Raw genomic sequence first — 12,467 nt, 5'->3', positions numbered from 1 at the left:
ACATCCAAGTCCACAAACAGCCCTTGAACACCTTCTCGACTAGTTGCGGTACTATCCGCCACACCATTTGTCTTCTGCTTCACCACCTCTAAAGTTAGAGCGGCCTGAGTTTGTCGACCAGAAACATCCAACAAACTGATGCCAACGCTCTCCTAGGGTTCATCCTAGAGAGCCAAACGGCCGACGTATAAGGTTATTTAAAAGGGAAGGGATTTTCTTTCAGTTTTTTTATTTCTATGCTCCTTAATGTATCCTTGATTTACCCAATCAATTTTATTCAATTAAAAGACTAAATAAAGGAATCGTAAATCACTCCCTATTTGATAGCGATTCAAGAGTATATCATCACTGTTTACAAGTATAAAATAATTAGGGGTTAGTATCACAAAATCCTAACACATCAACAGCGTGGTCCTTTATGTTTCAAACTCATGAATATTGTCATCCACCAAGTTAGTTGATGAGTTTTTTTTTTTTTTTTTTTTTGTCAATTTAGTTCAAATACCCCTTACAAGTCAACCCAATTATAAGTTCTACACTCACTATGTCATCAATTTAAGGATAAGACGAGAAGAGGAAGAAACAATGGCGCCATACAAGACCTGCATACTTACAAGCTAAAGCAAGGCCGAAGATAGCATGCAGTCATTCACCTAAACAATACCGGCAAAAACTCTTTGACAGTTGGTAAGCTTCAAATTAAAAAGCATCCTATTACTATTACTGGCATTGCCGAGCCTCCTATCATAGTCCTATATAATTGGGAAATGGAGGTCAGCTTATGAAACAGGGTTAAGTAACTTGATACCAAGATCAAAAATAAGAAAAAAAGACTCGGAACAACAGAAACATTAAACAACTAACAAAGGAAAAGAATTCCAACGCACAAACGCCAATTCAACAACGGAACTATAGTAATTAGTATTCAAAAACACATCTAAATGAACCACTAAATATTTTGTAAATACATTTATGGTGCTGCATTACAAACATCCCAAAATCCCACTGTTAATTCTGAACTCCATTCATCAATTTACACAACTCTCGAAATTCATTTCAGCAGCTGCAATTAATCTCAATAACTAGGTTAAATTCCTTCAAACACATAAAAGCAATTTCAGACACTATCTAAATTAAAATTCCGGCATTTGATATATAGATGAGAAAATTGAAGACATTGACGGAAGCAAAAACTAGACGCATTAAAACAAGACAAGATAATCAATAACCACAAATTATATTTTGCAAGCACAATGAGTGAGCATGATCTGGCTGAGGATTTCATCGCATGAGCCCACTAGCTAAGTGAACCATTGAGTACAAGTTGTACAATGTTCTTGCCAGCTCTCATGGTCTGATTTTTCACAGTACAAAAACTAATTTCAACATCAAGAAATCCTTCCATAGTCCTTTCTTCCTCGAGATGCAGGTGGAATGCTAGTGATGGGATGACTGGCTCTATGCCCTACAATAGAATGCCACAATTAGTTTAAATGTTCTCAGCTCCCCAAAACCCTCCATTCAATCCCCCCGTCTCCCATAAAGACATTATACAGCTTGGCACATTTTTTTACTAGGAAGATGGCAAACAAAGGAAAGTGGAAGGTAGGTATGGCTTATGATGTAAAGTCAGAAAGTACCCCATGACATGCCATTGCTGAATGAGCTATTTCCTGGAGAATGTGGGCCTCCAGAGTTAAAATTGGGAGAAGGGGGCTGCATCTTCATATGATTCCAATCATTACCACGAGAATTGGTGGGTCGTCCATGATTTGATCGCTGATATTGCTGTCCCAAGCGGCTTGGAGAATTTTGTGATATGTGAGGCATGAAATGAGAAGGTTTTGACAAACGCATGTATCCTGCAAGTGGTTCAGTAGTTGGAGGAGGGCTACCCACCTCGGAATGTGGATATGATTGAATGGGTCCATTTTGTCTGAAGAGATGGTAGACAATTGTAATCAAAATCAAGCTAGGACAAAGGAATAAGAATACGATAAGAATGAACTCTATTCCAAAGCACAGGCACAGAAATGTGTCAATTGTAATCTTCACACTATTTTCATAAGGAGAAATGTTTACTATTAGAAACCTCCATATTAATTGCACATAACACAATAAAACTTTTTACATTTTGCAATGGAAACTTTTGAATGTACCATTACACATCCATCCACGTGTTTTAAAGTTTACCGAAGACTGCCTCAGGTTTCTGCAATATATGCTTACACAAAATTTTCAGATGAGGAAAACAAAGTGTGTAAATATCTTGTTGGGGATCCATCCACGTCTTAAAGTTACTACATAATGCATCAGTTATGTGGAACATACTAGTATACTGTATACATACAATTCCCGTCGAGAAAAACAACTAATGTAGATTTCTTGAACTTGCTAACATAATTTCAGAGTAACTAACTCAATAAACTTGATCAATGATATAACTTACCTTTGAAAGGATGGGCCCGTGCTTGAATTTGGCGCATGGTTAAATCTTCCGGACCCAACCAATGTTTCTGCAGAACTAAAATGCATGCCTTGGCTGAACTCAGCAGTAAAGCAGCTTACATCCGAACCATCTTCTTGCAGAAGAAGTTCATCACTGCAATGAGAATGGACCCCAAAAAAAAAAATACACATCAAATTCTAAACAAATATGAGGTTGATAGATTGATAGATGACTGCAAAAAGTAAACCATCCACTTGAGCCTATATAAATTCCAATGAAGAAGCCCAATAAACTGTTAGCAAATTGGTATTCAACTTTAATATGCTGCTCAATAGTAGATACTACCATCATGGTCAAGTAACGTATGGATAAACCCATTAATGATTTGCTTCACCATGTGCAAACAATGCAATAATTTTGTACTATATCATTCTTAAAATGCATTAGTTGGAAAAGTGAAAGATTATCATGACTGGACCAAGTATAGTTTAAGAGATCATATAGGTCATAATGAATTACCATGTGCAAACAAAAACCATTACCCAAGCTATGGTCTTTACCAACCAACCATGTTTCATGGGACTAACAGGGCCCCACTTCTTTCAGTTATCTGGTATACTTACTGAGTTATAAAACTACCATCCTATAGGACATATTGACTGCCATCATCTATTAATGAAAGAAAATGTAGCACTCTCATGGTAATCAGCCTAGCTTTGAGTAGCAAATAAAAGAAACAGTCCACTTACCTATAGTTGGGATCCCAATCCCCAGGATCAGGCAATGACTGGATAGCCTCAGCCTTTTCATGAGACACTCCCGTGGTCTTTGTGAATTGTATATGGGAGCCAACTGTGATGGAAGCTGGCATGTTCTGGGCTAAGTACCCAGCAGAAATACCACTGCCTCCTCTTGGCTGCTTCCAGCTTCCAGCATTTGAGCTTAAATGCAGATGTGATGGTGAACTACCTAGCATTTGAGAGTTTCCCTCAGCTTGGCTAGAACTGGTGCCATCAGTAGCTTGCCCTTGCCAATGTGTTGATGAACTTTCTTGAGTTTGAGAACCTCCAGGATATCCCCAACTTTTTCGTCTATTAAACTGGCTAACAGCAGCCATCTTTCCTAAAGGTGATCCATGACAATTGCCCCTTGCTGGAGAAGTTGGACCATAATGTCCAGGAGAGCCAGCAGAAACTTGACCGTAGGAGCTTGGCGGAGTAAATTGCGAAGGACTAGTGCCTAGAGGTAGTGGAGCAAAGCTTCCTGCTGAAGGACTCATACCAAGTCCATTTCCATGTGAATACTGAACAATTCTCCGTCTTGCATCCGGACTACTTCCAAGCATTGATAAATTACCTTGTGCATGCATGTTCATCCCAGAAGGGCCAACTGGGGAATAATAAGCAAATATATTACTAGTATCTCCATAACTTCCATAGCTGCTTCCCAATCCAGTACCATCATTATAGCTACCATGGCTTCCTACACTGCCATAGCTATTAGCATGTGCATATGGCACCACCTGAAAATGTGGGCTGCTATGAATGGAGACCCTATTTCTGCCTGGAATCTGCAAAAGAACAAATATAGTTACAACCGAGATGGTGAGTGAAGAATGGACAGCCAAAAAATAAGAACGATGGCATATTTTGAGGAGCAACCAGCTTACATTCGGAGATAAACCAGCCGCAAACCAATGCCCACCACCAGGATGATGGTCCACCCTTATGTTTTGAGAAACGGGCTAAGGGAAAAGAAGAGGGCAAGAAGGATAAAAACAAAGAAGAGAGAGAAAAGCAGTTAGTAATATCACCTGCAGAAGTTCTAATGCAGCCAATAAGAAAAATAGGTAAAGATTTAAGAGCCAAAATTAATAGGTAAAAAACCAATTGCACAAACAAAGACTAAAAAGAACTCAGGATCTAGGACAAGGTCATCCTCATAGTTCATTATGAGACTCCAAAGCATTTTTGCGGATGTGAAACAACAGCTGAAATGTAAAACCAATTTAAAATCAACTTTTCATAATTACCATGCATTTCATCACCAATCAAGAACTAAAGGAATATGCAGAATCTACCAAACCCAACACATAATCGATGTATCCATTAAAAAGAAAGCCAAGCACAATTATATTGGATATCTAGGTCTGGCTTGACTTGTCTTCCACACAGTTGGATAAAGTCACAGTCAATCCATATAAACTAAGAATGAAGCTTCATGAGAAGAATTAAATAATTCATATGCGAGTCTACATACCATGCGAGGGGTCTCCGAGGGAGGTTTATAAGGGCATGTAAAAGGCTCCCCCGTAACAAAAGGGTGTTTTGAAGCCTGCAGGTACAAGTTTAACTCACAAATCCATTTCCAAGTAACTATTTTTGCACTATATCAGAAATAAAACAGCAGAGAAGATAATTAAACAACCTGAACAGGTGACCAGCGTTTTGCAGGATCAAACTCAACCAGTCCCTTCAAAAAATCAACCAAAGCTAGTCTTATTTGATTTTCTGCACATATTTGATATCATACAACAGCATTAGTAACTTCAATAAAAGAAACTAGTTATTAATTAAGTCAAACTGTTCCAGTGTTGTCAGCTTTGAACATTCAAAAGCATAAAGCAAACCTTTAACCATGTCTTCCTTAGGCAAGTTCTTCCTATACGGATAGCTTGTAACAATTTCTTCAAGGTTCATATGATTAAAATACTCTTTCCCAATTGATGGCCTTTTCAATTCTCTCTGAACAGAAACCAGTTACCATAAGAACTAACCCAAAAATAGTCAACGTGATTAAAACTAAACACAAAAAAAGAAGGGGAGGAGAGGGGAGGGGAGTGGGGGTTAGTGCTCCTCACCTGTTTCTCTTTTCTCTAACAATCTATATGATCTTTTTCTCCTACCATCATTTTCATAATCCAAAACCTTTTTATAATTGACACTTACAGCTTCATATTCTGCTTCTGTTAATGCTTGATAAGCACTTTTTCCATTTGCAGAAAGTTCCCCGTTCTCCATATTATGCACACTCCGAATGCACTTAAAGAACTTGCTTGTGTTTTTTGCCTCCTTAAGTACATAATCAGGGGGCTGCCCTCTGCAACATGTCAACCGTACATTAGGAAAGTGTGAAAAAAATTGCCGCCAGAATAATGACTATCAATTTAAAATAATAATTCTGAGTGAAACCAATAACTGTGCTAATATCATCTAACAGAGAAAGAGTGATAAAATCCACCATAAGAAACCAGTTACAGATCAAGAAACAGCAAATTGTACCCAGCCATATCTCCAAAAGCTTTAGCTATTGGTAACTTATTAAACAGCGAATTGTCTGCGTACAATATCTCAATTCACCAAATGGTCCCTTCTCCCCTCACCACTTCCTTCCCAGGGGAAATCCCTACCAATAATCTATTGGAGGCTAAAGTTGGGCATAAAGTCCAAAGTGTGACTCTATATCAATTGGTGACTAAAATTTAGGGAAACCATGGCAGTTTGGGATTCACGTGCCAAGAAAATATTAACATTGGAAATTCCAGCAATAACGGAGGTCGAGTTTATACTTTCACTAGGCTAATTTTTGTTGTGTGATGGTTGGAAAGAATGAGGAACAATGAATAACAAAGAAAGAATAGGAGAGTACGAGCATTCATAACATTAGACATTGAGACAAAGCTTTAAAGTGAATTCTTGATTCAACACTCAACAGAACTAATTTCACAAAAGAGAATCACAATTTTTAATGTGATAAGTAATGTTTAAAAGGCGAAGGCGTAGGCGAGGCATTTCATGGATAGCCCCGCCTAGGCGAAAGCCTAGAGGCGTGAAGCGAAGCCTCGTGGGCCCTAAAAAATTTAATATTTGTATATAATATAATACTTTGTGAAACAAATATCCTTTGTCATTTAAAAGAGTCATAAACAAGATTAACTCACAAACATATAGAAAAAAGAGGTAACAGTCTCTTTCCTTCGTTAATATGCACTCATTTTACAACTTCAATATGGTCCACATACATCCCCCACCCACTCTCTTTCCCTCGGTACACTCTCCCTTTACTCTCACCTTCGTTCTTCTCTCTCTCTCTCTCTCTTTAATATCCACTCACTTTTCAACATTAATCTTATCCACATACATCCCCCACCCACTTTTCCTCTCCCTCTCCCTCTCTCTCTCTCTCTCTCTCTCTCTCTCTCTCTCTCTCTCTCTCTCTCTCTCTCTCTCTCTCTCTCTCTCGTTAATATCCACTGATTTTACAACATCAATATCATCCACATACATCCCCCACTCTCTTTCCCTTAGTACATTCTCCCTCACTCTTTTTTTTTAGTCGAGTGATTGCGTTAGTAAGTTAGATGTTAGATTAGCCACCGACGGGGTTCGAACCCACGCCGTCATGCAAGGGCACAACACTCTCCCTCACACTCACTTTCCCTCTTCACTTGGTGGTGGCAATGCTGCTCGGTTGTTGGTGCCACACGAAGAAGAGAAGGGAGGGTTTAAGTGTTTCACAGAGAAGAAGAAGAAGAAGAAGAAGAAGAACGCAAGGCTGTTGAGGACTTGAGTGTCGAACAAAGAAGACTGAGAAGTTCTATATAAAAAAATTAAAAAATAAATAAATCCCAGAACGCCCTAAGGTTTGCCTCGACCACGTCTGGGCTAGTTTTCGCCTTCTCCCACCGCAGAGAGGCGTTTTCACCCCAGCCTCCAAAGGCGCCTAGGCGCACCTAGAGGCGCATTTTTTAAAACATTCATAATTGTAAACAACATTCATGAAAAAACAGGTAATGATAATGATAGAAGTAAACAAAGCAGATATCATAAATCATGCATAGCAGAATGGTGCCTTATAAGTTAATGAATATAGGTTCCCTTCCTAAAAATACTAGTATGAGCATACCCAAGTATTTCAATCATACGCCTTAGGAGGTCAAATTCTGAAGCTCCTGGGAACAATGGCAACCCCAGAAACAATTCGGCGACTATACATCCAAAGGACCACATATCGATAGAAGTAGTATATCTGTAAAGGATTAAGTACTAGCACAGTACCTTGATATAATGAAATATGAATACAAAAACTGGATCATAATTTAAACCTCTAATGCAAAGGATACTGATACCCAAGGAGAACTTCAGGAGATCTATAGTAACGACTCTGCAGAACAAATGAAAAACATGCATCTATGAGACCTCCTCTGAAAGATATGATTTTAATAAGCCTTGGAAAAAGCAGTAATGCAAACCTGGATATAGGAGTAAACAGTTCGATCTTCCATGCAGGCTGATCCAAAGTCAATAATTTTAATTTCTGCTGGCTTAACACTGCTGCTTTCAAGGGAAAGTACACAATATTAACATGAAAGAAATCTATCACAAAAATAACCCAAACTCATCCTCAAAAGGAAGTCACCTTGTACACAAAAGAATGTTTTCCGGCTTCAGATCACAGTGAATTATCCCAGCATCTTTTAACAGAGCCAACCCATGTAGAATCTATTTTAAAGTACCCCAAAAAAATGACACAAGAAGGGTTAAGTTCTAGCATTGTCAGAGGGGAAAAGAAATCCAAATTCAATTACAAGAAGGAACTATCATACTTGTTTGGAAAACAATTGAACAATGGTCAGGGATAGTCCCCTGAAATGATTTATCTTGATAAGCTCATACCTGAATAACTTTAAAATGTCAACAGATGTGCGAGGAAAAACTAAAGGCAACAATTACACATGAATAAGAGTTCAAATGGTGCATCAAGTTACATTGAGTTCAACTCACAACTAATTAGGTAGTGTCAATGACTTACAGATTCGTATCAAGCAGTTCAAAGCAAATGCACAAATGACGATGACACACAAAGTAATCATATATACGCACAATGTGATGCTTATCCTCAGGATCATATTTCTTATTTAACTGCAAAACAAATAGCAAAGAAAACAGTAAGAAAATTGAACATGAGAGACATACGGAAAAAGAACAGCCTTACCGTTGTCAAAATGGATACTTCAACCAGGGCTTGTTGATAGTATGCTGGTTGATTTTTGATGATCTTCACAGCTACGAAGCTGTTAGTCTGTGGAACCAAGCATTTAGCAACCTGGCCAAAAGTCCCATGGCCAAGAACATCTTTGACAATGTATCTGAAAAGGTAAGGAGAAAGGACCTAAAAACATAATACTAACTAAGAAGGTCTAAGCTAGTCAGCCACCATGGGAAAGCACAGATTACAACATCTTAATGATTACCATGTTAGCAAAAATATGAATTTCTGGGGTAATTTGTCCTTTTGACAAAATAAACTGGCCTATATTCAAATTAAATATCTAGAGGACAATCTCCAAATTTTTGTCTTCATGTTAATAGTTCTTGATTTTCCGAAAAGCAGTGAAGCAGAAACTAGGAAAAGGTTCCTTTGAGTCAGTCAACATAGCACAAAACAATTAAAGCACGGACAAGAACAAACCTTCGCTGTGTGTCTAGATTGACCAAGACAAAGTTTACAGTCAAAATAAGATCTGAGTTGACATTATCATAGCCATCGTTGAGTACTCCACTTGACGGGGTGGTCAAATATCTCTTTGGATTCAATTCTTCTGAATACTTGAACTGTGGATTGCATATTTGATATGTTTCAACTATGTCCTTGGTTAGCCTTGCCACAAACTGCATAGCAGAACGTTGTATATCAGAATAAAATCTGCTTCAAATCATTTCAAGTCGAGACATATGTACAGAGAACGATATAAATTTGACAAAAATAGATGAAAAAATGCTTTATAAGATCATACCAAAACAATATAGCAACAAAAAAAGTTTCCACATTGATGGTACCACTTCTCAGGAATAAGCATAATTCAGAGGGTCTCCCCAGTTAAGTTATGGTATAACAACATACCATACATTTATGTCACTGACTAACATCAACATCCCTAGGTGGGTGAAGGTACATGTCAACCCAAAGTTAAAGATAGTTCTATGCCTGATAAATCTCTACGTAGGATTATCTGTTCAACTACGTACTGCAATTTACTTATTGTATTTTACATATCTGAAGAGCTAGTAGTGCATTATTAGACTAGAGCACCTCCTAAGTCTTCTCCCAAAAAAGACAAAGGCAGCAGGCGGCTAGCAGGCTAAGTCTTCTCCCATACCAATGGGCGCTCAATATATAAATATACTCTACATGTAAGTATGTTTTTGTGTGGTCGGAGCTTGCAGCATACAAACATCTTCAAAGATAGAATAATTGTGTAGAAAAGAGCAAGAATGAAGTGAATGACTCAATGCACCACTTAAAGAGTTGCAAGGAAGAATCGAAAAACACTTACAGGTCTCCTGACAAGGACACGCAGACATTGGGATTTGTTGTTGGCAGCTTCACTCTGCGTAGAATAAGGACTAAATGCGAGCTGGCCGGGACGCCACGAAGAAGCGGCAGAGTCTTTGGATTGAGGACTAGGGCTGAGCTCATCCATGGTCCAGAACAAAATGGAAAATCAAGCTCCGACCCAGAAATCGCCCATGCCCAGAGTCTCCATTGATGAAGATGATGATGGAGATATCGTATACATATACACACAACAAGTACAGCAACAACAACAAGAACAAACACACTTTTAGCTATTACTGTAGTAAGAATGATAAATCAGCGATTGGACAGACCTGTTGGATGCTCCAATTAAGCCCAATAAGATTAAGACCCCCACCAACCGATTCCAATCCCATCCTTCATTTCTCAATCCCAGAACATTACGAGCCCATCGCCGCCAGAAGATCCATCAATCTATCTGATGATGCCGATTCTTCTGGGTTGCCCAATCAAAGATGATAAATACGAATAGGATTTCTACAAGGACAATCGGACCCTAACTGCATACGTTTTACATGAATAAATTTACTTATCGGGCAATTGTTGCAGATGACCAGGAAAGATTATGACAGACAGAAGATAGACGGACTTGCAATTTGGGGCTTACAGCAAAGAGCATATAGGCATTAGGAATTGTGTTGTGTGAAGAAGCCACCGTCTTTCGTCTTTCGTCTTTCGTCTTCCCTCTTCCGAACGGGAGTTAAGATTTTCTTTCTCTTTGTTAAGTAGTATTGTAAATATTACAAAGTCAATAGGTAAAGAGGAAGGGAAAGCTGAGAAATTTGAAAAAATAACCAAAATGTAAACTCGATAAATATAATTATAACCATTATATTGTAATTAAAATTTAATATGAAAGTACTAATATACGTCTTTATAATAACCAAAATTTATTTGTTTTTCGAAGAAAATGACGGAACAAAAGACAGTCACTTTGAAGAAGAAGAAGATGACGACGATATTAATATGTTGGTGGTGAATCATGTTGAGCTTAAAATTTTTAGAGAGGTGTTATTCCGACCTCAATATCTTATCTTCTCACCCACTTTTTTATGAATTTTTTAGTTACAAATTTGTCCATTTGTAAAATGACTAATAAGGACCTTAGTTACCTTATTTTGCGTTACTTTTTTTTTTATATAAAAGAAAAAAGAAAAGTTTGGGTGTGATATGTCACATCCCAGTCTCAACTCCGTCGTAGTACGATATTGTCCGCTTTGGGCCCTGGCTACGCCCTCATGGTTTTGTTTCTGGGAACTCAGACGAGAACTTCCCAGTGGGTCACCATCCTAGGATTGCTCTGGCCCAACTCGGTTAATTTCGGAGTTCTGATGGAATCCGAAGTCAATGAGTTCTCAAAAAGCCTCGTGTTATAGAGAGGGGAGTATGTACATATAAGGCACATCACCCCTTCTCTGTTGGTCTATGTGGGATGCTATAATTCACCCCCTTAGAGGTCTGACGTCTTTGTCGGCACACTTGCACCACACGACAGAGTGACTCTGATACCAATATGTCACGTCCCAGTTTTGACTCCGCTATAGCACGATATTGTCCGCTTTGGGCCCCAGTCACGCCCTCACGGTTTTATTTATGGGAACTCAGACAAGAACTTCCTAGTGGGTCACCACCAATCTTAGGATTGCTCTCGTCCGAACTCACTTAACTTCTGAGTTCCGATGGAATCTAAAGCCAATGAGTTCCCAAAATGTTTCGTGCTATAGGGAGGAGAGCATGTACATATAAGGCACATTCCCTCTCTTCGTTGGTCGATGTAGGATGTTACATAATAACTCTCACACTATGTTTAGAAAATTTGTCTCCCTTAAACCCTAACTCATCCTTCCCATATCCTTTCATTCAGAGAAAGCAAAAATAATGAACTTAGAAAATGACATTTCAATGGAAGAATTAGATGATTATGTTTCTGTAGAAGAGGTAAAAGATAATTTTATATGGGTCATCTTGATTTGTCGACTTCGTACAATTGAAGCATAGCTCTATGATTTTTTTTTTTTATTTGAATTTGCATTAGGTTATGATGCAATTTGTTTCACGTTTTCCTAAGAGAATTCCTTAGGGAATATGAATAGGATTTTTTTTTTGTCTTGTTTTGCTTTAGAATTTGTGCTCTTCTTTTAGATCCAATTGACCATTGCTCATACACAAGAAAAATAGCTTATCAATAACAAAAATAAATAATCTGGCACAAATTAACCAATAACTTACAAAACTAGAATGAACCCAGAAAGTAAAAATGTACAACAAAGTAAGAGAATCTCCAACATATGTGGCAAAAATGGAAAATGCATATGAAAAATAAAACAAAAAGGGAAAAGCAAAGAATGAAAACCCATAATTCTTCATTCCCACCCCAATTGGAATTTGGAAAGGAAACAGTTTTCTTTTTCCTTTTTTTTTTGGCCGAGTAATATTATTTGTTTATATTCTTTTTTAAGAGAAATTTATCTCCAATTATATATAGGGTTATTTTAGGAATAATAGTGGGTGAGAAAATAATATTTTAATTTTTTAACTTATTATAGTGGGTGTAAATATAATGTGGGTGGAAAAATAAGACAACGACGTGGGTTTAATAGCTCTCAATTTTTATCATGATATCCCAACAAGTTATTATTCC

At 37.9% G+C, this 12,467-nt stretch overlaps 1 protein-coding gene across 10 annotated transcripts; it reads right to left on the bottom strand.

Annotated features, from left to right (window-relative positions):
* Positions 1-1,202: 1,202 nt before the first annotated feature.
* LOC103445099 (dual specificity protein kinase YAK1 homolog) lies at positions 1,203-10,572 on the bottom strand. 10 transcript variants are annotated; one of them, XM_008384107.4, is made up of 20 exons: positions 10,434-10,572; positions 10,120-10,326; positions 9,786-9,989; positions 8,921-9,120; positions 8,444-8,597; positions 8,261-8,370; positions 8,055-8,124; positions 7,868-7,950; positions 7,701-7,785; positions 7,572-7,612; positions 7,355-7,477; positions 5,398-5,548; positions 5,079-5,193; positions 4,877-4,959; positions 4,709-4,783; positions 4,119-4,193; positions 3,199-4,019; positions 2,450-2,602; positions 1,641-1,936; positions 1,203-1,465 (listed from the first exon to the last, which is right to left on the bottom strand). In XM_008384107.4, exons 3-20 carry the CDS (start codon positions 9,930-9,932, stop codon positions 1,389-1,391), a joined length of 2,859 nt encoding a protein of 952 aa, XP_008382329.1. In that variant the 5' UTR covers positions 9,933-9,989; positions 10,120-10,326; positions 10,434-10,572; the 3' UTR covers positions 1,203-1,388. The 10 variants fall into 10 exon arrangements, with proteins under 10 accessions (XP_008382329.1, XP_070683353.1, XP_070683360.1 ...); XM_070827252.1 differs by having other exon boundaries at positions 7,701-7,782; XM_070827259.1 differs by having other exon boundaries at positions 7,701-7,779.
* Positions 10,573-12,467: the final 1,895 nt, after the last annotated feature.

Source organism: Malus domestica, chromosome 01 (genome assembly GCF_042453785.1).
Source record: "Malus domestica chromosome 01, GDT2T_hap1".
Taxonomy (NCBI): Eukaryota; Viridiplantae; Streptophyta; class Magnoliopsida; order Rosales; family Rosaceae; genus Malus; species Malus domestica.
Note: the sequence above shows the minus strand (reverse complement) of the source record. Positions and strands in the feature narration are given on the sequence as shown.